At 40.5% G+C, this 27,358-nt stretch overlaps 1 protein-coding gene across 1 annotated transcript in view; it reads left to right on the top strand.

Annotated features, from left to right (window-relative positions):
• The window catches only part of THEM4 (thioesterase superfamily member 4), a 31,760-nt gene extending 10,777 nt beyond the window's left edge, over positions 1 to 20,983 (top strand). Inside the window, exons 3-6 of the mRNA XM_038562279.1 lie at positions 10,925 to 11,081; positions 11,999 to 12,109; positions 20,523 to 20,637; positions 20,859 to 20,983. Of these exons, the coding sequence (XP_038418207.1) occupies positions 10,925 to 11,081; positions 11,999 to 12,109; positions 20,523 to 20,610 (356 nt within the window). The 3' untranslated portion in view covers positions 20,611 to 20,637; positions 20,859 to 20,983. The remainder of the gene's footprint in view (positions 1 to 10,924; positions 11,082 to 11,998; positions 12,110 to 20,522; positions 20,638 to 20,858) is intronic.
• The last annotated feature ends 6,375 nt before the right edge of the window (positions 20,984 to 27,358 follow it).

Genomic DNA, 27,358 nt, shown 5'->3' with positions numbered 1-27,358 from the left:
GAATTATGACTGGTAACATTTTACCAGGACATAGTAGATTTCTAGGAATTTCACACAATTTAAATACTTAATATTTGTCCTTTAGAAGATGTTACAGGGAACATGCTGGGAAATCCCAAAGTTAGTCTGGGTTCAAACAGACCTGACTTAGACTTTGGTTAGGAGAAATTTGTCAAATATGAAGCGTTTTAGAACATCTTATTAATAAATAGGTCACTGTGAAACAGCAGTTCTTATTTAACCAGAGTGATGGTAAAAGGTGTCAGAGGCAAACCAGAAGAGTACTTAGTTATTAAAACACAGCAAAACAAAACTTAGCTCTGTTAGTAGAGAAGACTCCGTTTCTTAAGACCTGGAAAAGACAACATGGAGCACAGGAAATGATGTTGGTAAGGTACAAAATCTTTGCTTTCTAGACAGATTGCTTAAAAGGTAAAGAAAAACCTTCCTCAATTTCTTCTTAAGAGCAGACCATGGGATCCCTGGGTGGCTCAGCGGTTTAGCGCCACCTTCAGCTCAGGGCGTGATCCTGGAGACTCGGGATCGAATCCCACATCAGGCTCCCTGTGTGGAGCCTGATTCTCCCTCTGCCTGTGTCTCTGTCTCTCTCTCTGTCTCTCATGAATAAATAAATAAATAAAATATTTAACAAAAAAAAAAAAAAGGCGGACCAGTAGTCAAGAAAACTGTGTACTTCTAATAGATGAAAGTGGTTAAATTTTAACTTTGTACAGGCATTCTATTAAAACTTATTTTTAAAACTCTTAATAATAGAGGAACCTGGCTGGCTCAGTTGGTGGAACATGTGACTCTTGATCTAGGGGGTGTGAGTTAGAGCCCCATGTTGGACGTAGTGATTGCTTAAAAATAAAATCCCATTGTAATAATTTCATTCAGTTTTAGCCACCTTGAGCACACAAGTAAGGTGTTCTCTCTCTCTCTCTACCCCCTCCCCCTCTCCCCCTGTCCCTCTCCCTGTCCTCCTCTCTCCCTGTCCTCCTCTCCTTCTCTCCCCTTCTCCCCCCTCCCTCTCCCTTCTCCCCAACTTTATCTACTTAGTTTGTCCTTTATTCTTTTCATTCTGAAGCAACTAGTTATTCTGCTTTAAGACAAATTTACTCTTTTTCATCCCTAACAAAAATACATCTCCATACCGTCTACCTTTTCTCACTACAAATACATTCTACTTGCTTTATATACAGAGTTGTTCCTCTTATTATTTTTAGTATTTTTAATGATATATATTAGAATTCTTAACTCATAGAAATCTTAATTTCTAATGAAAGTGAAGAAGTAAGCAGTTATGAACTATGTCATGCCAGCGTTGTGTAGATTGGCAAACTTGTGAATATATTTTCTTTTTTAAATTTTTTTTGTGAATATATTTTCATAATTTCTAGGAGCATGCACTTTCTCATAGTTTTTCACTGTGGCACAAGACATGTTTACAAACAAATCCAAATATGTTTAGCTTCTCTATAAGAGGCCACAAGCAGGTAAATTTAGACTTCATATTTAGCGATTAATGTTTCAATATTTTATCTTATTTGGAAATGATCTAGATATTTATTTATTTATTTATTTATTTATTTATTTATTTTTAAAGATTTTATTTATTCATGAGAGACAGAGAGAGAGAGGCAGAGACACAGGCAGAGGGAGAAATAGGCTCCTTGCAGGGAGCCTGACATGTGGGACTTGATCCTAGGTCTCCAGGATCACACCCTGGGCTGAACATGGCACTAAACCACTGAGCCACCGGGTCTGCCCGAAATGGTTTAGATATTTAGAGATTATCTATCACGTAGCAAAATTCTAGGAATGTAAGTTACCAAAGAGATTTAAGAAACTATTTTTAAGCAGACATATAATTGTTCATTTATAAACATTTAGCTTATATCTACTTCATTCATTTGTTCTTAGCAGTGTTTACATTACTCATGAGAATTTCATCATCTCAAATTCTTTTTTTCTCTCTTTTTTTTAAAGATTTTATTTATTCATGAGAGACACACAGAGAGAGGCAGAGACACAGGCAGAGGGAGAAGCAGACTCCTTGCAGGGAGCCTGATGTGGAACTTGATCCCAGGACTTCGGGATCATGACCTGAGCTGAAAGCAGATGCTCAACCATTGAGCCACCCGGGAGCCCCTCATTATTTTTCTAGCTACCAGGTTTTTTATAACAGATAACATGAGCTCATTTGACTAGTAAACCAGGTAGAAAAAGTTTGTATGTCTGCATTTAGTGGTGACAACTCTGAAGGTATATCTGTTTTTCTGGGTTAGTGCTTGTTGTTTTAGTAAACAATGTATCTATTTACCAAAGATTACTCAAGTCATATGAACTTGAAAAACATTTAGGTCGGTTTCTTTATTTCTGAGTTTAAGGATTACTTAATTTATGTAAGCATTTTTATTTTTTAAAGATTTTACTTATTTATTCATGAGAGACAAGAGAGGCAGAAACCTAGGCAGAGGGAGAAGCAGGCTCCATGTAGCGGACCCAGTGCAGGACTTGATCCTAGGACCAGGGGATCATGCCCTGAGCCAAAGGCAGATGCTCAACCACTGAACCACCCAGGTGTCCCAAGCACTTCTAAAAATCATTCCTTCCTTCCTTCCTTCCTTCCTTCCTTCCTTCCTTCCTTCCTTCCTTCCTTCCTTCCTTCCTTCCTTCCTTCCTTCCTTCCTTCCTTCCTATTTTATTTATTTGACAGAGAATGCATAAGCAGGGGGAGCAGTAGGCAGAGGGAGAGGGAGAAGCAGGCTCTGGGCTGTGCAGGGAGCCCAATGTAGGGCTTGATCCCAGGACCCCAGGATCACAACCAGAGCCGAAGGCAGACATTCAACCAATTGAGCTACCCAGGTGCCCCCCAAGCACTTTTTTTTTAAAGCTAATTACGTAGAGCTCTTTTTACAGTAATGCCATCTACAGGTAAAAAAAAAAAATTCCCCAAATCCAGAAGATTCGTATGTAGACATACATAAACATACAGACAAATGCAAACAGAAATCTACACTCAGTTTATAAGAACAGTTGAATCCAAATTGTGTTTCAGGCAGATGGAGTAAGTTACGGTTAACGTACTCAGCTAAAGCTTTTTACCAATATTTGTGTAGAAGACTTCTAAGAGGTTTTCATTTGCCCCATTTCCATGTAGCTCCTTGTTTCTTTGCAGCCTCTGAGAGTTGCTTTGGGGTCTCTGGGTCCCTGGAGAGCCCCTAGTAGAGGAAGGGGCCTGAAGATCGAGTAGCTTTAGGGAGCTGGGAGGCTGAAGTAGGAAGGGAAAATGTGGCAGGAGTGGAGAAAATTTGGACAAGGTAGGAGTTTGAAGGGGGAAGACGTATCAAAGGATCCAGGGAACTAAATGGAAGGTGGAAGGTGATTAAGTTCCATATTATACTTAGCTAACTCATGTAGACACAGAGGAGGTAGACAGAGCTGGTGGACCATATCATCAGTAGGGGCTCAAGAAGGGGGTTTCTTTTCAGTCAAAGAGAAGTTCCCATGGAGGAGCCAGGATCACATAGAACAGAGAGGCCTTTTAAAAAATTCCTGGGGGGGATCCCTGGGTAGCTTAGCGGTTTAGCACCTGCTTTTGGCCCAGGGCACGATCCTGGAGTCCCGGGATCGAGTCCCACGTCGGTCTCCCGGCATTGGAGCCTGCTTCTCCCTCCTCCTGTGTCTCTGCCTGCCTCTCTCTCTCTCTCTATCATAAATCAATCAATCAATCAATCTTAAAAAAAATTCCTGGGGCCTCTGGGTGATAGAGTTCAGTGTCTGACTTCAGGTCATGATCTCAGGCTCATGAGATGGAGCCCTGCCTTGGGCTCCCCACTGAGCATGGCACCTGCTTAAGATTGTCTCTCCTTCTGCCCCTATCCTATGCTCAATCTCTCTCTGTCTCTTAAACAAAACAAAATATATCAGGCTCTGAATATCAGCCTCCAGTGTGGCCATAGAGCTTTTTTAAAAATTCCTTTCAAATACCTTCTCAGGTTTCGGCTGAAACAAACAGTAAATTTTCCTGACTTTATTCCTTTTTGAAATCTTTTTTCCTGTTTCTTTTAAATCAGGAATGCCTTAAGTCATTCCTAAAACCAAAACCAGTAAGCCTTTTATGGCTTAAGGACAGACACGAAAGGTGTCCCCAGAGAGAGGCAATGCAGCCCTCCAAGATCAGAACCACTCCCAAAAGTAACCAAAAAAAGAAAGAACTATGCAACACCCTCCTGAGAGCTGGCAAAAGTTTGTAGGACACTAGCCACTAATGGGATGCTGAACTGCATTTCAGACATTTCTGTCTGGCCGTATTTTGGGGCCACCAACCTGTGTGCTCCAGCAGGCAGAAACACAGCCCAAGTTCTCAGAACACAAGACAAATAGAAGTGAGGGAAAGGGTTAGTAGCCAGCAGGTACCTGAAAGCAAATCCAGGAGCTGCAGTTCAAAGAGTTAATTCTTTTTTTTTTTTTTTTTTTTTTTTTTAAGATTTTATTTACTCATGAGAGACATAGAGAGAGAGGCAGAGACACAGGCAGAGTGAGAAGCAGGCTCCCTGCGGAGGAGCCCGATGTGGGACTCAATCTCTGGACCCTGGGATCAGGCCCTGGGCCGAAGGCAGACGCTTAACCACTGAGCCATCCAGGCATCCCCAGAGTTAATTCTTACATGTGTTTTTCTCCTGCTAAGCTGAATTTGGAAAGGGTGGAATGACATAAAATGTTTGCCTTCCTGTCTTGTCCAGCTATTACCGATGGAAATCCGGGAGGGCAGACTTGGTAAGAATTCTTTTCCTTGGCTGGTTTCTGCCAGTTTTCCCAGGATCCCATCTGTAGCTCTGGAACAAGTGTATATCTCAACAGGTCCTTTCTGGGTCACCAGGAACGACAGGGGAGGAAATATAATTCCAAGTTGTTGGTGGAGACAATGTTTTAAAAGGCTGATAAGAAAAATACACAAATTTATTAACATGTATGCCTCAGAGACACATGGAAAATAACCAGGGAAAAGGAGTGATTGCTCCTGCCCACTGCTTTCTTCACCTCCCTGCTCAGGTCTGGTGGGAGTAGAGACCACAGTTAGGCCCGCTCTTGTGATTTGAAGGGGGCATATCTGAAAAACGTGGAAAGCTTCTGCTTCCAAGCCTGCAGAGGCGTACTGCTTTTGCACTAACTGAAGAGTTAAGCTCCTTTGTCAGTGTTTCTCCTGCTCTGAATCACTCAGACTCTTAGGTGTAGAGCCTGAGAATCCATTTTTAACAAACTTTCAGACTATGTGGATGCAGTTAGTCCTGGGATTAGGGAACCACCAATTTCTGTGGTGACACCAATAACAGTGACTTAGAAGTTGAAAGTTTTTTAAACTGGTTTTATCTTCACATTGCAAAATCCAGTCTTACTGAACTCATTCTTTGGTTTTATTTCACTTTAAATGGGAAATAAATAGGTGAGGTAATAATGCCCACCTTTTCTGCCATTTTAGGAGATGCTCTAATGCCCAATTAGGTTCTTAAATCAGACTTTTACATTTAAAACAAAAACTTGGAACACCTGCCCTTATAAGAAAGTAAGAAGTCTGCCATTCTTTGACATAAACACTTAGAAAGCAATGATCTCCCTTTCCTAAGGAATGTCTCTTTTTTAGGGACCAACCTGTGTCTTTCATAAGATCCCCAAAGGAATCCAAGACCTAAAAACATCAGGAACCACTAGTTTAAGGAGTTATAAATAGGGATAGTTATTAATATAAATATATTAGCTAAATCAAGCGAGGATAACACAGATATATAGAATCCCAGACTTGGGGCCTGGAAGATTGTTTAGTCTGGGGCACAGGGGGATGGACCTTCAGAATCACTTAGGGAGGGGTTCTTAGTCATCATTACTATTTCCTTCTTTTGTCTCTTAAGATTACTAGCTTTCTTCCTTACACAAGTATTTATTGAGCACCTACTGTATGTCAGACACTATGCTACTAGGTACTAGGGTATCGCAATGAAGAAAACTGGGATGTCCACCCTCCAGCTCACAACCTATTAAGCCACTGCTGTTGGAGAGAACAGTGGGCTCCCTCATTTTGGAGTGGAAGGTGGATTGGGACCCACTAATATAGTCTAATTTTTTCTCTATCTTCTCTTGCTTTCTACGTTAACCTGTACAACCATTCGGCTGGATGTAACTTGAGCACCTCCAGTCATACGGTGGTGCTTGGGGCAATGGGGCTTTTTCCATTTTGGACAGCTCTTATTATTAGTGATTTCTTCCTGAGACTGTTGAGCTATAGTCACTTCTTGTGCCCTTCACCCATTTGTTGAATTCTAGTACTAGGGACACAAACAATAAGCAGCTGTTCACATCCTTTCATGTGTAGGACGTAAATACATGTATCTCCTCTCCCTGACCGTTCTTGTTGCCAGGCTGCTCTTCTCTGTTTTTTCAGGTATTTCTCCCAGAGGATATTTCAGTCTCCTTTACAAGCCTGGTTGCCTTTTCCAGGACATGTTCAGTTTCTCAGGATCGTTTTTAATATATGCTTCCCAGAACTAAGTTTGAAACCAGTGATATCCTTTCAGTGTAGAACAAGACATTAGCACTAGATAGGTAGCCGGGTCCCACTTTGTACTAAAAGTCGGTTAACACTCCATGTCTTTCGTGTAAACTACTGATCTCTCTTCTGCACCTACGTGGCTGACTTGTTGAACCTAACTGCACAAGTTTGTATAAATACCTAATGTATTCTTCATTTTTAGAATGAGCCTGTAAAGGCCTTTTTGGCTTCCTCTTTGCAAATCCAGTATTTACTCCTTCAGTAACCATCTGTTGAGCATCTGCTACCCTAAGTACTGTAGTCCTAAAATAGATCTGAAGGCACAGGTAGGATCCCTGACCTCATGAAGCTTATACGGATATTTCCTCATAATCTTTTTTTTTTTTTTTAAAGATTTTATTTATTCACAAGAGACACACAGAGAGGCAGAGACATAGGCAGAGGGACTCGATCCCAGATCCTGGGACTACACCCTGAGCCGAAGGCAGATGCTCAACCGCTGAGCCACCCAGGCATCCCACTCATTGTCTTTTAGTCATCCAAACTTGTCCGTAGGTTATTGTTTGGGGATCGTAAAGGTTTTTTTTACAAAATGACCGGCAGTAAGCTCTTAATGTTGCCTGACCGGCATTTTTTATTTTCCCCTGCCTATTTATGCTCCTGCTGTCCTAGATGGCTGCTTCCTACCTTATTCTCAAGCCTTGCTTTCAGTGGATCTTGCTTCCTGTTGCCCTATGAGAAAATAAAAGCAATCAGGTTCCCACTGCCTCATTTATCTACTTGCTACATCTGTGCCTGATGTTCTGCTCTTTCCTCTTACCAGAGAACTACCCATCCTCTTAGGAGAGCCAAGCCTTGTCTCTGTGTGCTGTGTTCCCTCACTTTTGTCCTATTTAAAGGCATCTCTCCCTACTGGGACATTTTCATCAGTGTGCAGACATGCTACAACTCTCTCTTTCTCGCTTCCTGGTCGCTCTTGAACCCACTGCAGTCAGTGGAGTCTTATCACTCTGTTGAAACTATTCTTGTCAAGGTCATAGTGACCTTCATGATGCTAACTAGTGATCTCTCAGTTTTTGGCACAGCAGTGCCTCCTTTCCCCTGAACTTGGCTTCCAAGACAGCACACTCCTACTTCACTGGTCCTTTCCTGTCTGTTTTTTGCCAGTTCCTCATTGTCCTCAAAGTCTTAATGATAGGATGCCCCACATCTCAGCCCTCAGGATTCCTTTCTTCTCTATACCCTATTGGTAATCCCATTCAGTCACATGGCTTTGGACACTATCCAAAAGCTGACAACTTCCTATGTTAGTGTGTGGGTTCCGATTTGGTTGCACAGTTTAAAGCTGTATGATCTTGGGCAAATCACTTTACTTTCCTTGTCTTCGTTTCCTCATGGTAGACACCAGCATTTGTTGAAGGAACGAATGAAATAAAAATAAAACTACTTTTCACTAAGAAAAATGAGTTTGCAAGTTTCTTTATAGAACCTCCAAAAGAGAAAAATAAGAATTACTCTGTTTTACAAATGAAGGGGAAACATTAGTGACTTGTATTGCTAGTTCTATTCTGACACTTCATCACACAACTGAATGTTTTTAACAGTGTGGTCTGCAATCTCCCCTAACAGCTCTATGGAAATTTCTTCACTTAAGCTCCTAGTGACCTAAGTACCAAATCTGGAGGGCATTTTTCAGCCTTGTTGATCTCCTTCTCCTTGAAATCTCTCTCTTTGCTTTCACAGATCTCTGACCAGTTTTCTCTCTCCCCTCCCTGTTCCTTAAATATCAGTGTTTTCCAGAGTTCCTTTCCTATATGGCTCATGGTTCAGTTTTCTCTTGCCTGAAACTTGACCCTCCGAATTGTTCTCCTTGCTACCCACACTTGCTTTCAGCCCGTTACTTCCTGTTCCTCGTAGAAACCCCCGTGCCTTTGAGGTTGATCCCATCTGAACCTCCTCCTCTCCTCTGTGTTGCCGTCCTCTGCCAACCTCTCCCTCACATGCTAAGTGTCTCAGCAGCTGGGTCACCATCTTGCCTCCCCACCATTCTCCACCGCTCCGCAGTTCACTTGGCTTCCTGTGTCACTTGTAAACTCTCCTTCACCCAGCCCTGGCTGCACACTGCCAGGGGCATCCTGAGCCTTGACTGCAACAAATGAATAACCCCCACATTCACACATTTACACCCTGATCACAGTTGTCTTCCTTCTAGCTTGCTTGTTTAGGGCCCACGGAAGCGATTCTTTGACTGCATTTATCTGAACCTCTCTGGCCTACTCAACTAAGAAAGCCCCAGCCCGGGACTAATCTAGCCACCTGTCATCTCTTTCACATCCTGGAGACAGTCACCTCACCCAGGGGATGAGCTAGTGGCTGTGATGCTGTAGTGTCTCAGTGGTCTTCTCGCTCATCTTTCTCATCCCCTTCAATCTGTCCTTTCATCCAGCTGGCAGTGACTCAGAGCTCAGATCTAACCATAGCTCTCCTCTGTCACAGATGTTTAAGAGGCCAGTGCCTCTCAGATTTGCACATGAATATGAGGCCACTGAGTCTTGCTAAAGTGCAGGCTGAGCTTCAGAAGGTTGGAGGTGAGCCTGAGCCTGCATTTCTCACAAACTGATTTTACATCTTTATTTTTCTCATTTTTATAAGATAACCTTGAGGTTTTGTGTAATCTGGATCAGAAATTTTTACTTGCTTATCTACTCCTTCTAAGTAAGCAACAAATCCTTCTAATTTTTTTTATCTTATCCTAAAGTTCCAGAATGTTAAAATTGGAAGGATCTCAGAGGTCATTGAGTTTTATCCCCTCACTGTATGGATAAAGTGTGGAAGACAGAACAAGTTCTAGGCCAAGAACTTAAATTTCCCAATTCCTATGCTACTGCTCCCTGAATTTCCTCAGCAGCCACTAGAGTGCGTATTGTGTGTGCAAACACAGTGAATGCCATTTGTCAAGCATACAAACTCTAAAAGGGGGGCAGCCCGGGTGGCTCAGCGGTTTAGCGCCGCCTTCAGCCCAGGGCCTGATCCTGGAGAACGCAGATCGAGTCCCGTGTCGGGCTCCCTGCATGGAGCCTGCTTCTCCCTCTGCCTGTGTCTCTGCCCCTCTCTCTCTCTCTCTCTCTCTCTCTCTCTCTCTCATGAATAAATAAATAAATAAATAATCTTAAAAAAAAAAAAAAAGTCTAAAAGGGTTCCTGCTCCGCAGGATGTTCATGACCTAACATGGAGCCATTTTCCCCACCTCTCCCAAATCTTCTCATTTCATATTTTTCCAAACTTTGTAAATATAAATTCAGTAACAAGAAAGGAAATTTCGTGTTAATGCACGGCAAATCATAATGAGCCAGGAAAGGAAGCGGAATTTGGGCAATTAAATCCTCACATAGATGCATAAGTATAAATATGCCCTTCCTTTAGAACAGTAGCTTTCCATCTTTGCTTTGAAGTGACCTGCCTTTTGATTCACAGCTCAGTAGACCTGACTAGTGCACAGTTGTATATGCAAAAAACCACATCTAAACAAGTATACTAGTTGTTGCCCAGGATATATGTAAAGTATTCTGCTTCTTAATGTCAGATTACAACTCCCTAATTTGATTTCATAAACCTTATTGGTTCTAACCCTGAATTTGGGGCCTTAGAGTCCTAGTCACTCAGAACATTGGACTGAACTGGACCTGATTTTGATGCAGTATGATGACTGTCTTCTGCTGAGGCTAAACTCATTTCTGCAAGGAAAACCTCCCTACTGTTACACTGCTCATTTTCTTTAAATCCCATTTAAACCATACTTATTCTGAGAAGACTTTCTGTCTATACGTTATTTCATTTAATATACCATCAGCGTTTATATACTATATTTTCTGATTGCCATGTGTAAGTACTTGTTTTTTATTTTTATTTTTTTTAAGATTTTATTTATTTATTCATGAGAGAGAGAGAGGCAGACACAGGCAGAGGGAGAAACAGGCTCCATGCAGGGAGCCTGACGTGGGACTCGATCCCAGGACTCCAGGATCATGCCCTGAGCTGAAGCTGGCGCTAAACCGCTGAGCCACCTGGGCTGCCCTTGTTTTTTTATTTCATTTATGTTTGCTATGTCCCCAGTTAGACTGTTAAGTCTATAAGGGCAAAGAGCCTATAGTCTATTTCTGTGGGATGCTCCTAATCCCTCTAATTTTGTACCTGGTTGACATTTTATTTTATTTTATTTTATTTTTTTTTTTTTTAATTTTTTTTTTTCTGGTTGACATTTTAATCGGTCGTCCATAAACCTGTGGTTCTCACAAGGTACAGATACTTAACTCTGTCATGGCTCTTTCTCATACCTGTTTTCTCATGTGCCTATCCACTTCATTTCCCTTCCAGACGCAAAACTTTTAAAAGAACAAATGTCACAGGCCCAGCAGTTTCCCAGAAGCCTTGGGGAAGGTGTGGGATTTGAATATGCGATGTTCCATAATCATGTTGAAGACAGGACAGTTTGCATATTTCAAGGAGGTCCTCACCTGCAAGGAGTACCTGGGTAAGAATGATAGCTTAGAGTATCCATACATACCCACAGAGTACAATAAAGGCATTGAAGTGGCAATGCAGATATATATTTACTGACATGGAAAGTTGTTTAAAATATTAAAGCTATGGGATAGGGCAAAAGGTATAATTTGAGAGAGTATCAGTAACATGTTCACGGTGATTTGTCACTAGATGATGGGATGAAAGGCCTTCCAGTTTTTTTTTTTTTTTAAGATTTTTTTTTTTTTTTAATTTATTTATGAGAGACACAGAGAGAGGCAGAGACACAGGCAGAGGGAGAAGCAGGCTCCCTGTAGGGAGCCCAAAGCAGGACTCAATCCCAGGACCCCGGGATCACGGCTCAACTGTGGAGCCACCCAGGCATCCCAAGACCTTCCAATTTTTAATTTATTTTTCTTTCTATCTGCATTTCCTGCATTTTTAAACAGTGATGTATACGGCTAAGTAAAAATACGATATAGATTTCTTTTTTTTTTTTTTTTAAGGATTTGATTTATTTATTCATGAGAAACACACAGAGAAGCAGAGACAGAAGCAGGCTCTATGCTGGGAGCCCGATGTGGGACTCCATCCCGGGACTCCAGGGCCACTCTGGGCCAAAGGCAGGCGCTAAACTGCTGAGCCACCCAGGGATCCCTACAATACAGATTTCTTAAATTATATTTTAGCTTTCTCCTTGCTTGTGATCTAATTACCATTAAGTTCTGGTATATTACCAATACTAGACCATTATGCTACAAATAGAATAAAGCTGGGAACGTGAATATTATTTGAGTTCGTTGAACATGGACCAAGTGGACCTTTCATAAGTAAATTATATGGAGATGTGCTTGGATAGTTTCTCTCTAGAGGCACTGTTTTTAGACCTTCTGAAAACATTTTTTCTTTCCCTGTTGTTGTAACTAGATTCCTTCACGGAGGTGCCATTGCAACCATGATTGATTCTGCTCTTGGTATGTGTGCGATTTTAACTGGGGGAATTGCCATGACCGCCAATCTCAACATCAATTTTAGAAGGTAAATTCCTGGGTATTCTGTCACGGAGTGGGCTGCCCAGTAGCAGACCCTGAGACAAAGATCTGTATGCAAATGATAAAGGAAGTGCTCCCGAAGTAAACTAGCACAGGAGTGGGAGGAGCAAAACAGGACAAAAGAGAAGGAGCCAACCAGACTGGGTTCTTCGAGTGCTGCAAAGGGCAACTCATCCTGATCATTCAAGGAGCTCTGGAATGAAATGTGTGCCTCTGAATTGTTCTTACCTTAAGCAAGGGAGCTCTCTCACACATCAATCATGCAGTGAGGGCTATGTCCCGGGAACCAAAAATCCAGGCCCTTCAGGCTCTATGTGTTTGAGCAAGGTAGGCTCTAGGCAAAAATAACCCCAAAAGAGGCAGAAAAAAGAGCAATAGGGCAAAACAAAGTTTAAGAACAGTTCAATAGATGAAGTCTCCAAGTGAGGTTTTGTGGGTTATTACTTTGCACAGTGAGGGGCGTTTAAATTACAAAACATCTCCATCTTACGCCCCAGTGAGTTATATAGTTCATCATGGCTCATGGATTGTGAGCTTATTTACTATAAGTAATTCTTAGCCAGGCATTCTACAGAAAAGGACACTTCCTTTTAGCAAATGTTACTAGTTTATTTCAGGGGCCAGCAAACATTTTTCTGTAAATATTTTACATTTTGCAGGCCATAACATCCCCAATATAACTACTCAACTCTGCCATTGCAGCACAAAAGCAGCCACAGACAATACATAAACACATACTAAAAACACAAAATTATCTCAGTGATCATAAAACTAATTATTTCAGGGTGCCTGGGTGGCTCTGTTGGTTAAATGACTGACCTGTGGCTTTGGCTTAGGCCATGATCTCATGGGTCATGAGATCAGGCCCTGCGTCAGGCTCTGTGCTCAGTGGGCAGTCTACCTGAAGATTCTCTCCCTCCACCCTCACTTGTGCATTCGATCACTCTCTCTCTAAAATAAATAAACCTTTTTAAAATATCTTCTTATTTTACCTACACTTGCTAAAAATTTTTCATTCTGGGCTTGATTAATTTCTCCAGGATGCCAGTGTTTATATTTTCCTGAGGCTAGTATATTTGTTTTTTACAGCCTCATTAGGTGTCCAGTACTTGTGCCAGACCCTAAAAGAACTGTCACAGGTCAGCCAAATTTGTAGGTTCTTGGCAGTCATCTAGAGATTGTTAATGGATAGGATTTTTCCTTTGAAGGTGATTGGAACACATGCCTTACCTAGTTCATAAAGCCAAGCCCCTATTGGAGTCAGGATTTCCTTACCATGTGAGAGGGACTTTCCAGACCTTTCTTCTAACCTAGCGCTTCCCCTTTTTTAGTATCCAAGTCCATTGTGTCCTAGTTGTGTATTTTCTGCTTTGGTTTACCACTTACCTACAATTAAATGTATCTCATGTAATTGGCAGAGATTCCATCTCCCAAGAGACAAGGACTAATTAGTCTATAGTTTTCTTTCAGAAATACTCAGCTGGGGATCCCTGGGTGGCGCAGCGGTTTGGCGCCTGCCTTTGGCCCAGGGCGCGATCCTGGAGACCCAGGATCGAATCCCACATTGGGCTCCCGGTGCATGGAGCCTGCTTCTTCCTCTGCCTGTGTCTCTGCCTCTCTCTTTCTCTCTGTGTGATTATCATAAATAAAAAAATTTAAAAAAAAAGAAAGAAATACTCAACTGGGCAAGCTGAGTACATAGCTGGTTATCTTCTATAACCAGTCCTCTCTGTTAAGGGTACAATTCCTGCATTTTCTGGAATTGTTTGGCCTCTTGCCAGTTCTCTGCCTCTGGGGCAGGGAAGAGGTTTAGTGAGGGTTCTTAAGGAGATTGTGCCAGACTTACAAACCCCTAAATGGCATTTGTCTGTGGGTGTAAATCCCCCAATTGTGCATAGATGTTATTTTCGCCTGTCAGGTCACTCACACCTCACACACTTTGTGGGGATGCTGAGGGCTGTGCAAGTCTTTGCCTACCCCTCAGTTCATGCAGGCTCTCAAAGCACCTTCAACTAACATGTGGAAGATTCCTTGCTGAATGTAGGTACCTTTAGAGATCTCACCTTATGGCTCAGAAAACTACTGGACTGTTTATGCCATGAGGATATAAACATAATTCTTTCAAAGCAACCTCCCCAACCTGACCTACACATTCCTTACTCTGTGTCTAGCATGTCCTTTCACAGAGATAAATACTGTGAGACAGATACATACTTTATAGAAGAAACACTTGTTTGCAGTGTGCTCTATATGTGAACTGCTTAAAAAAATTAAACTTCCCCTATATCATAGCCATCCTTATTTTTGAATCATAGCTATAGTTTTATGATTCTTGTGTTAATTTTTCTCTTTTTTTAAGAATCATTAGGGACTCCTGGCTTTCCATAAAGTAGTTAACTATCATTATCACCCTCTTTTCTATGCTTAAATTGCATTTGGCCTGTTAGGAATCTCTTTAGACTGGCACCTGTCCTTTCAATCTTATCCAAATGTATTTTTAAGTACTTTTGTCTCCAGAGAGACAGTATAATATATGGTTAAGAGGACAGACTTTGGAGAAAGTTCAAATGCCTGTTGTGCCACTTACTAGCTGTATGACCTTGGACAAGTTACTCAACCTCTCTGTGCTTGAATTTCCTCATCTTTAAAAAGATGATAATATATCCACCATATAGGGTCGTTATGAGCTGTAAATGAATGAATGCATGTAAAGCACCTGGGATACTCTCTGGCCGCATAACAAATACTCAGTGAGTAAAAAAAAAAAAAAAAAAAAAAAAAAAACAAATACTCAGTGAGTGTTGGCTGTTTATTATTATTATCGTTAATGTTGCTATTATCATTACTTTTATTTTAGCAACAACTAGGCATATCTGTGCCAAGACATTAGATCCCTGATTTCTTTTTAGTGGAGAAGAATAGTGCAAAAGACTATGAAAATATTGGATGTGGTCTCATGGTGAGCAGGATGACCTTGCTGCTGGCCTATTTCTGTCATAATTGGGAAGTTTTTAACACTTAATAAGGTTATGAGTCCACAGTGGTATATTAGATTTAATGGGCTTTGTGCCTTATATTTTAAAAAAATGTTTTTGAGTAGTGCAAAATATATTCATATTATTGTGAAACTAATCTTCAGAACTTTTTTATCTTGCAGAACTGAAACTCTATACCCATTAAACAGTAACTCCCTATTTTCCTGTCCCCACTAACCCTGGCAACCACCATTCTACTTTTTGTTTCTATGAATTTGACTACTCCAGTTACCTCATGTAAGAGACTCATATGATATTTCTTTTTTTGTGACTAGCTCACTTCACTTCACAGGATGTCCTCAATGTTCATCCATGTTGTAGCATGTGACAGAACTTTTTCTCTTCTTTTTTTTCTTAAAGATTGATTTAAGAGAGCAAGAGAGCAAGTAGGGCAGAGGGAGAGGAAGAGGATCTCAAGCAGACAGCCCGCTGAGCACAGAGCCCAATGCAGGGCTTGATCTCACAACCCTGAGATCATGACCTGAGCTGAAATCAGGAGTTGGAGACTTAACTGACTGAGCCACCCAGATGCCCCAGAATTTTTTTTCTTTAAGGCTGAATAATCCACTGTATGTATATGCCACATTTTGTTTATCCATAAATCCATCAGTGGTTATTTAGGGTATTTCTACTGCTTAGCTATTACAAATAATGCTTTTATGAACCTGAATATGCAAATATCTCAATGAAATCTTGCTTTCAGTTCTTTTGGATAAGTACCAAAGAGTGGAATTGCTAGATTACATGGTAGTTTTATTTTTAATTTTTTGAGGAACCACTATATTGTTTTCCATAGCAGCTATAGCATTTTACATTCCTATCAACAGCACATCTTTTTGCTAACACACATTATTTTGGATTTTTTATTTTCATTTTTGTTGGATAGTACCCATCCTAATGGTATAAGGTGATAGATATCATTGTGCTTTGATTTGCAGTTTTTTAAATATTTTATTATTATATTTTTATTATTTGAGAGAGCGAGTAGAGCAAGAGAGAGAGAGCATTGGAGGGGGAGCAAAAGGAGAGGGAGAAGCAGACTTCCCAGCTCCCAGTGTGGGGTTCAGTCCAGGACCCTGGGATCACTACCTGAGCCAAAGGCAGACAGCCAACTGAGCCACCCAGGTGCCCCTGATTTGCATTTTGTTAAATGATTAGTGTTATTGAGCATCTTTTCATATGCTTGGTGGGTATTTGTATATTCTCTTTAGAGAAATATCCATTCAAGTCCTTTGCTCATTTGTTAATTGGATTGTTTCATTTTTTTGCTCTTGAGTTACAGGATTTTTTTATATATTCTGGGTATTAACCCCTTACCAGGTACATGATTTGCAAATATTTTCTTTCATTTCATATGAAGGTTGCTTTTTCACTCTGTTGATTGTGTGCTTTGATGCACAGTTTTTTTTTTTTTTTTAGTTTTTATTTATTTATGATAGTCACACTGGGAGAGAGAGAGAGGCAGAGACACAGGCAGAGGGAGAAGCAGGCTCCATGCACTGGGAGCCCGACGTGGGATTCGATCCCAGGTCTCCAGGATCGCACCCTGGGCCAAAGGCAGGCGCCAAACCGCTGCGCCACCCAGGGATCCCAATGCACAGAAGTTTTTAAGTTTAAGTAATCCCTTTTGTCTTTATTTTCTTCTTTTGCTTGTGCCTTTGGTGCCCTATCCAAGAATTCATTGCCAGACCCAATGCATAAAGGTTTTCACTGATGTTTTCTTCTCAGTTTTCTGGTTTTTAATGCATTTTCAGTTGTTGTATATGTTGTAAGGTAAAGGTCCAACTTTATTCTTTTGCATGTAGATATTCAGTTTCCCCAGCACCATTTGTTGAAAAGACTGTCCTTTCCCCATTGAGTGGTCTTAATACTTATAGTGAAAATCATTTGACCAATATGAGAGGGTTTATTTCTGGGCTCTCTGTTCTACTTCACTGGTTTCTGTGTCTGTCTTTATGCCAGTACACCACTGTTTTGATTATTGTAGCTTTGTGTAATATGTTTTGAAATCAGGAAGTTTGAGACTTCCAGCTTTTTATTTATTTTTTTTTTCCTAAGACTAGTGTTGGTTATTCAAGATTCCTTGAAACTCCTATCAATTTTAGGGTGGATTTTTCTATTTCTGCAAAAACTTATCCCATTGAGATTTTCCAGGATTGCATTGAATCCGTGAATTGTTCTGCATAGTATTGACATCTTAACAGTATTTTCTTCAGTCCATGAACACAGGACATTTTTCCATTTATTTGTATCTTTTTTATTTATTTTTTAAAGATTTCATTTATTTATTCATGAGAGACAGAGAGAGAGGCAGAGGCATAGGCAGAGGGAGAAGCAAGCACCCTGCGGGGAGCCAAATGCAGGACTCAATTCGAGGACCCCGGATCACGGCTTGAGCCAAACGCAGATGCTCAACCACTGAGCCACCCAGGTGCTTCTATTTGTACCTTCTTTAATTTCTTTTAGTAGAAATTTTTTGCCTCCTTGGTCATGTTTATTCCTAAATATTTTATATGTTTATGTTATCTTAAATGTAATATTTGTAATTTTCTTTTCCAGTTGTTCATTGTTAACATAAAAAATGCAGTTGTTGAATAGAAGTGGCAAAAGTAGTCATCCTTGTTTTGTTCCTGATCTTGGTGGAAAAGCTTTCCATCTTTCTCCATTGAATATGTTAGCTGAGGGCTTTTCTTATATGGCTTTTATTATGTTGAGGTAGTTTCCTTTTATTCCTAATTGTATTTGAGACTTTTAATTCCTCACCCAAACTGTCATCATACCTTCTTTTATATAATCCTATGTCTCACCAACCACCTTTCTGTATCATTTGAATGAATCAAATGAAAGTTAGGATAAATTTGTCAAAATCTACCAAAAAAGTGTGAATTTGATAGCAGTTACATTAACTTAGAGATTAACTTGGGGAAAATTGTCATCTTTACATACAGTCCATGTTTTATACTATTTATACTATAAAATTAGATCCTAGAAATGGCTTTTCAACATGATAAAGAATATATTAAAATTTAAGTTTTTTTTTTTTTTTTTTTTTAAGATTTTATTTATTCATGAGAAACACAGAGAGGCAGAGACACAAGCAGAAGGAGAAGCAGGCTCCATCAGGCAAGGAGCCTGATGCGGGACTCGATCCTGGGACTCTCGGATCACGACCTGAGCCAAAGGCAGATGCTCAACCACTGAGCCACTCAGGCACACCAAAATTTAAGTTTTTAATCTTTCCATGTTCATGGTTTTTTAAAATATTTTTTTATTCAAATAAAATTGAAGAATACAGTACAACCTCCCTTCTCAATTAAAAAAAAAAAAAAGGTACATTTAAAAACAAAGCACAGTATTTGGATTACAATTTAGATTAACCAAGTATGTGTGCCTTGAGCACCTGCTCCCTGCTAGGCCCTATGCTTAGTCCTTGTCCCATCCAACAAACTATCCACATAAATCGTTCTATTGCTGTTCACTTGTTACCCACAGTTAGAAAACTTAGTAAAAACAAGTTTCCATGAAATCACATGGATAGAGAGACTATAGTCAGGATCAAAACTGAAGTCTTTGACTCTTGTTTGATATTCCTCTCTACAATACACAGCTTTCATTCTCTTCTATTAATTGATGATTAAAGACCAGAATAAAGCTTTGGGCGACGTAAGTACAGTTGATCCTTGAACAACACAGGTTTAAACTGCATGGGTCAACTTTATACTTGGACTTTTTTCCATTAAACATAGTAAGTTTAATTGTAAGTTTATTTTCTCTTATGATTTTCTTTTTTTTTTTTAAGATTTTATTTATTCATGAGATGCAGAGACACAGACAGAAGGAGAATCAGGCTCCCTGCAGGAAACCCGACGTGGGACTTGATCCCAGGAACCCAGGATCACCCCCTTAGCTGAAGGCAGACACTCAACCACTGAACCACCCAGGCGTCCCTCTTCCTTAGGATTTTCTTAACATTCTCTTTTCTGGCTTACTTTATCATAAGAATACAGTGTATAATACCTAGAACTTACAAAATATGGGTTAATTGCTTATATTATCAATAAGGTCAACAGTAGACTATTAGTAGTTACATTTTGGGACAGTTAAAAATTATACATGGATTTTTGACTGTGCAGGAGTCAGTGCCCCTAACCTACCACATTGTTTAAGGGTCAGCAGTAGTTTAGAATTTAATACTGACCAAGCTTTATATTTTGTATTTAGCTGTTAGATTCATAATAATAATAGTAGTAATAATAATAAATTTAAGTCAGTCCATTGATGGCCCTCAGGGGGGCTAGAGATAAGAACCTAGGATTAAATTTAATTGAAGATAAATTACAGTGTCAATCATGAGATGTCTTTGTCCACACTCCTAAGAAGCAAGACTGCCTCTTACTCAGGTCAGATACTTTCCTGACACCTGATTCAAATGTCATACTTCGTGTTTAACATATTAAGATACATAGACAAAGCATCTACTGATTAGTAGTAGCTAGCCAGCTGTGAAGAATGGATAGCTCAGCATTTTTGCAACTTATCCATGGCATATTGATTGGGAAGCCCTGGATTAGACTTCTGCTAGCAACATAACAGAAATTCTGAAGGACATTTTTCCTTTAGAGTCGTAGATCTGTGCCAAATACACAAAGATAAAAGCCATGAGGAAGTAAACAACCATAAGTGAGAATCAGCAGAAAGAATAAATAATAGATTTAGAGACTTAAGATATCATGATAATCAGATACACAGTATAAAAGATGATATAAAGAGATGTTTAAAGAAAAAAAAGCAAAGCTCGATTGTTCCATCATGAAGTTCAGGAAAAGCTAATGGGAGAGAAACTCGGCAGAGGGAATCACTGTGATGACTCCTTCCACCTGGAGTAGTCCTTTACATGGTGGCACTGCAGGAGCACAGAACACATCTGCTCCACATTATGTTTCTGCCAAATAAAATTTCACCTTTGAAAAGGTACTTTTTCATCATGGCACCCTGTCTCCAGGATTCCCTAAGAGTAACTATAGCCATTGGTCACATGTAGCTATTTAAATTTAAATTTAAATTCATTAAAATTAAATAAATTTTAAGGTTACATTTTTCATTCACAGCAGCCACATTTTGGGTATTCATTGTAAAGGAGCTCCTGTATTGGACAGCTCAGAGGTGAAACATGCCTATCTCCATGGAAAGGTCTCTTGGACAGCCCTTGCTTAGTACATTAAGCCATTGCCTGCAATTTGTTGTCATTTGATGCCTTTTTAGTGACGGTTGCCCTAAAAGGGATAGGGTGAGAAATTTTTGTTATGTTAGAAAATGAGAGAGCTGATGGGACCATCCTATGGTCTTGTTTTCATTTCTTTAAAGGATCCCAGCATCCTTCAAACCTTGCGCTGGGTCTTCAGATGGGACAGCCTATGCCATCGCAAATCTGAAACCCAAGTGGTCTCTTTGAAGTCAGCCCCAAGACAGCCTGGACCAGGTGCCCACTTGCTACCTGAAATCAGAGGCACTCAGGAGGAAGGGGGTATGCATGGCCACTGGGTTCATTCAGCCCAGGAAAAAGGGTGTTTTATCTGAGACAGTTTTACTGACACACACACCAGCTCTTAGAGTTTCTGCCCCTTCACGAGCACTTGATCATCTCAATGTTACATAAATTTAGTAAAAACTAATTTTGTCTCCTTTTTGTTTCTTCTGCAGGCCTATCCCTCTTTGTTCTGTTGTTGTGATAAATTGCCAGCTTGATAGAGTTGAAGGAAGGAAGTTGTTTGTTTCCTGTAATATCCGAAGCATGGATGAGAAGACCCTGTACTCCGAGGCAACAAGTAAGGAATTGCCACTGCCTCTTTATGTGGTTTGCCTTAATTTGCTTTGGACTTTCTTGGGCTTAGGAGTTGTCAGATTTTGGGTTTGTTTTTGTTTTGATTTGGTTTTATCACCCACAAATGCCCAGAAATTCTCAATTCTCTCTCACGCAAAAAATAAGTTAAAGGTATTCTTAAGCATTACTGGTAGAGAGGCACTTGCCAAAATCTATTAAAACCATAAACTTGGGCAGCCCCGGTGGTGCAGTGGTTTAGCGCCGCCTGCAGCCCAGGGCGTGATCCTGGAGACCCAGGATCGAGTCCCGCGTCGGGCTCTCTGCATGGAGCCTGCTTCTCCCTCTGCCTGTGTCTCTGCCTCTCTCTCTCTCTCTGCATCTCTATGAATAAATAAATAAAAAATCTTAGAAAAAAAAAAAAAACAAAACCACAAACTTGTGTGCTCATTTTCACCCATTTCCTGGACTTTATCCTACAGATGTACTAAACTGTGTAAAATTACAGTGTATAAGTTGCTCTACTGTCACAGTAATTGTGTTAATTTATACATAAATGTAAAGTTATTTGGAATAGCAGAAGATTGGCAAAACAGATACCATCAATAGGAGGCTGGTTGAAGAACCATATTGTGTGTGGTATAAAAAAATTTTGTGGAATATTATGGTGCCATTAATAATAAGGAAATTATTTATATTTCATTAATATATATTGAATGAAAACACAAGGTGCAGGACTGTGAATGTAGTATGCTGTCATTAGTGTAGAAACTGTAGAGAGATCTTTTGCATTCTCTTCCTTTTTCTTCCTCTTTCCCTTTTACCCCTTCCCTCCTTCTCGAAAAATGTATTCCAAAAGCCATTAGGTAGAGTGGGCATGGTAGGCTTGGGATTGATCTGGAGGCCACAGTGAGGTGTGAGCCCTAGTGGAGTGAAGAGGGTGTCCACATGAGCAAGTGGCCCAGCACAGGGCGGCAGAGCCCAAGTAGGGGAAAGTATGGCTCCCTATTGGTGTCAAAGCCCATGGGGAACGCAGTGACATCTACACAGGCTGACAGCTGAGAGGGGAGCCAGGTTCCTGTCAGAGAGGGGATTTCCAGATATGAAAGAGTAAAAACTAGAATGCACCCTGTAGTGTTGGGTTGGAATTGGAGATCTCAGACATGAGTGTTTGCCTAGTCTTTTGCTCTTAGAAATAACATCATGAGTGACTTCATATATTGTCATCTTACACAAATTTTGGCGAGTTAATCTCCAGTGGTTCCAGAGGAAACCATTCTTCTTTGTAGTAGTCTTACAGTTTTTCTGTCAGGATGACATTTCAAAATAAAAAATAATAGGGAAGGGAAAATACCCGTATATTTTGTGTATATTTGTGTTGCATAGACCTTCCAGAATGCCACACAAACATTTATTTCCTCTAGGAGGAGGACCAGAAGGCGGAGGGAGTGCACCTTGTGATGTGATTATATCAGTGGACTACCAGGACTGGAGCCAGGTTTTGTGGCACCTAAAGCTTGCACAATTCAAGAAATTTAAGAAAAAGAATGCAAACTTGTGTATAAATATGAGTTTTTGTTTAAAACGAGGAAAGAAACCACAACATGCTGCTGCTGCTGTTATCTGGAAGACACGGTCCCTTCCCTCTGGACTCTGCAGACAGTTTACTAGAAGTGCTTCCAGATTGCATCCCTGAGCACCCGCAGCCCCCTGCTCCGACAGGACATTTGCCAGGGAAGAGCCCTTGAAGCCTTACATTCCGTAGCTTCATATTTAGATGAGTTAATTTAGGTATCCAGGGTTTTTTTGTTGGTTTCTATTCTGTATTGTTTTAATGGACCTCAGGTGCCCAGTTTAGGTTAATCAGAATCTTTGAGTTAGGACACACAGGCATCATCGGTGCATGAAACAGCCATCTTTTATCTATTCATTCACTAATATATTTTTTTTAATTTAATAAACACCCTGAAACCTACCATCAACCAAGAACCAGAATCTTAGTATCATACCCTTACCTAATTATTTTCCCATCTCCTCCTCCTGCTTTCCTCCTGAGGTTTCTGAAGTGTCATTACCATACAGTGTTATATTTGCTTATACCTTATTTTTTATTTTAGTGAATTTTATCAAGGATATTTGTGTGTACCTCAGGAGTGTATAGTTTAGTTGTCTGTTCTGAACTTTGTAAAAAAAAAAAAAAAAAAAAAGTGCTAATATGTACTTGTCTGAGGGTTGGTTTTCTTTTCATTCAGCTTATGTTACTGACATTCACTCTGTTGTTGGCTTGTAGTTTCCTCATTGCTCCTGCTTAATCATAGTCCACTATGTGACTATATCATGGTGGATTTATCTCCTCTTCTGATCGTGGACCTTGGACTCTTTTTCATTTTTTTTTCTTTTGTTAGAGACAGAGTAGGGGGGATAGAGAATCTTAAGCAGGCTCCACCTAGCAGGGAGTCTGATATGGGGCTGGATCTCACAACCTGAGATCATGAGCTGAGCCAAAATCGAGTTTTGGTCACCTAACTGAGCCACCCAGGTGCCTCTGTGGACCTCAGACTCTCTTATGAATGAGCTTCTGTGAGCATTCTGGTGTTGTACATGGGCAAGAGCTTGGCGCATAGTTAAGTGTTGAGTGTTAAGCTTCACAGGGAAACACCAGACTTGTTTTCTAAAGCTGTTACCGAATTACACTCCCACCAGCAATAGGAGATTCTGTTGATCTATCTTCTCAAGCAATTGTTAAAGTCAGCCTTCTGGGTTTTTGCCAATCAGGTGGTTATAAAATGCTATCTTTGTGTGATCTTGACTTGCATTTTCCTGATCACCTATGAAGATGAGCATCTCATCATATATTTTTTCACCATATTTGTTTCCCATTTTGTGAAATTCCTGTTCAACTTCTTTATCATTTTTTTTCCTTTATCTTGTCTTTCTTTCTTTGTATTTTTAACTGATTTATAGGAGTTCTTTCTGTATTTTATATTAAGCTAATGTCTTTAAATTATTTTTCCTTTATCGTTAATGCTTTTTGTGTCCTCCTCACCCCCCACCAAGTATCAGCTGTTTGCAGAAATGATGGATGAAAGAAGCAGGAATAAGATCCTGAATAATTTGAATCCATAGTCAATTTTAAAACTCCATTCCAGGCTTTGGTTTATGCATCCTATCTCCCTAACACTTTCAGTATCAAGGTTCCATATGGCTTAGTTGTAATTTCACTTCCTTTCCCTTTCCTAACTATCTTTAATGGAAGTGGTAATGAACCATTAAATGACCAAGTGGGAGAGAACTGAGTTCCCAGAGGCACTATGGTGTTGTGATAGTCAAAAGCTGATTTTTAATTTGACTGAGAAATGAGAGTAGGCCCGTAGATCGAAGGTACAAATATGAATCAAAATCCCTTTCATTTTATATACTTTTCTACTCAGAGAAGTCCTATCTGACTGCAGTCAGCTGACTTAAAATCACCTTCTATTATTTTGTTTTTTTAGGCACATTTGTAAAACTGGATCCTAAAAAAAAAAATTGACATAAGAGCTTCTGGTGCATTCTACACCAATCCGCAATAGGCTCACCTTCCCTCCAGAAGAATCTGTTGTCCCTGATCCTGCTCTCCTGACCTGCTTTTGAGGCCCCTAGAGGGTGAAGCCACTGATCTTCCTAGACAAATCTTCGGAATACAACCCCAGAGGCTCTGTTTCCACTTCTACACTTTTTGACATGAAAGGGCTCCCTGTGATAGCATCAGCAATCCTTTGTGTCTCTTTAGGAGAAGTCTCTGGTGCTCCTAAATTTGAATGGGCTCCTTAAGGTTGCACAAGCATGATGTCTGCCCCATTGCCGACTGAAGAAAAAATTCATATCGAAACTCTTACCACAAACCTGACAATGCCAGAAAACCAGAGGGAGGAGTGTGTATTTGTGTGTTTGTGTGAGTGTGTGTGTGTGAGATAAATGACAAAGCTAGCTTTATTGTATCTAAACAAAATCTTTTTGGCCACAGTAGGAAGCACACAACTAGTTCCTGTAGGAATAAATACCTCAAATTTGGATCCTACAGATTAAACAACTATACCATTTTTAACATGAGCTGTCCTATTGTGTCTTACCAATAACATAGTTTATCATCACTGGAAGGAGCCTGTATTTACTTCCTAGGTATCTTCATCCTTTCAGGCTGCTACAACAAAATACCATAGACTTGGGTAGCTTATATACAACAGAAATTACTGTTTACAGCTCTCGAGCCTAGAAAGTCCAGGATCAAGACATCAGCACAGTCACCTTCTGGTGAGGGCTAGCTTACTGGCTCATAGGTAACACCTTCTCACTGTCTCCTCACATGGTATACAAGGGACTAGAGATTTCTCTAGAGCCTCTTTTAATAGGGCACTAACGCCATTCATGAGGGTACCACTCCGTTACTTACATATTTCTTTACAGCTCATCTACTAATATCATCACATTGGGTGTTAGGATTTCAACATATAAAGTCGGGTGGAAAAAATTAAATAAATAAATAAAGTCGGGTGGGGTATAAACATTTGGACCATAACGTTAGTAATGCCATGACAGTACCACATACTGGGTGATTTGAAACAAGATCTGGGACACCTGGGTGGCTCAGTGGTTGAGTGCCTGCCTTTGGCTCAGGACATGATCCCAGAGTCCTGGGATCAAGTCCCTCATTGGGCTCCCAGTGGGGAGCCTGCTTCTCCCTCTACCTGTGTCTCTGCCTCTCTCTATGTTTATCATGAATAAGTAAATAAAATCTTAAAACAATAAACATTTCATTGCCTCACAGTTCTGGGAACCAGAAGTCCAAAATCAAGGTTTCTACAAGGCCAAGCTCCGTCTCAAGGCTTGAAAGAAGGAATTGCTCAAGCCTCTCCTAGCTGCTGGTAGCCTTAATCATTCCTTGGTTTGTAGATGCATCACTCCTGCCACCACATCATCTTGCCTCTGGCAAAATGTCCCCTTTTTGTAAGGACACCAGTCATTGGTAGAGCCCACACTAATGACATCACTTTAATTACCTCTAAAGACCTTATTTCTGGGGCATCTGGGTTGCTCAGTCAGTTAAGCATCTAAATCTTGGTCTCAGGTCTTGATCTCAAGGTTGTGAGTTCAAGCCCCACATTGGGCTCCACATGTGGAGCCTACTTAAAAAAAAATTTTTTTTTTTCATAAGATCACATTATGAGGTAGTGGGGATTAGGATTTAGGCCTTTTGGGAGGACACGGTTCAACCCATAATAGAACCTTAAGCAATATGGAAGATGAAAAAATAAATTGGGAGACTAATATTCTAGGAAACATTCTGCTTCTAATAGATTGAATAAAATCTGCAGACAATAGTCTGGGCTTCAATTTCTTGCCTTTCCCCTTATTAAGAGTTTGGGTTGAACTGTATGAAATTGTCATTTTCAAAGGTCAAATATTGGCAATTTTCTATGGCTCAACCTAATAACTTATGGATAAGCTTGTGGTACCCTACGCAGTTATCCTTGCACAGTTAAAAGATCAGCTGGAAAAAAAAAAAAAAAAAAAAAAAAGATCAGCTGGACTCCTTCACTCCCAGAGCTGGCTGACCCTGGGATGGCCAAGCTCCAAGAAGACTCCTATCCCTAACCCACCTGCACTTCCCGAGCTGCTTTCAAGAAAGGCACCAGCAGAGGGTCAGGGTCACAGCAGTGAGGAGGCTAGCAGTTCCTCTCCCTTGAAATCCTTGGGGAGAGCTTGGGGAGGTGCTTGGCCCACAGCTCTACAGTTTGCATGTCTGGAAATAGCCTTTCTTCCTAGTCTTCCATCTAATGACACTGGAGACTGGGCTTCTGTGGCAGCTCTCACAGCTTGCTTGTCATGGATAGTAGGTGTGTGTAAAAATGTGAAGCTGAAGGAATGAGCCAGCACTACTGTCTAGTTTCACTTAATTAGTAGAAAGGAGTTGAGACAGGAAGGTACTTTCAATGTTAAATTTATCTGAACAGGCTTGCCAAACTGCTAAAGCATCCTGAGCCTTCATCCAGGCCAGAAAGAACTAACTGGAAGATGCCAAAGGACCAGTTTTTCTTCTTTCTAGTAAGTGTGTGCATACCTCCTTCCATATCCACATCTAAGGTCTTAGTTCTCACACTGGTCTGACGGTGCCCAGGCTGCACTGTGGTGAGTGGGTGTGTTGCCTGACATGGCACGAGGTCAGCTAAGGTCAGCTCAGTAGCTGTGAACATATGGGTTTCCCTGCTGTGCAGCAGGTTCTTCCTAAGCATACTCAAGCCTGAATTCTGGCCTTTGTCAGGTGGTATTTTGATAAGTATGTGAGATTGGCAGGAGGGAAGTGTCTTGAGGACTCCCAGCTCTACTCAGGCACTAGCTTGCT

This window comes from Canis lupus, chromosome 17 (assembly GCF_011100685.1).
Source record: "Canis lupus familiaris isolate Mischka breed German Shepherd chromosome 17, alternate assembly UU_Cfam_GSD_1.0, whole genome shotgun sequence".
Taxonomy (NCBI): Eukaryota; Metazoa; Chordata; class Mammalia; order Carnivora; family Canidae; genus Canis; species Canis lupus.
This window is presented reverse-complemented; position numbering and strand designations above follow the sequence as displayed.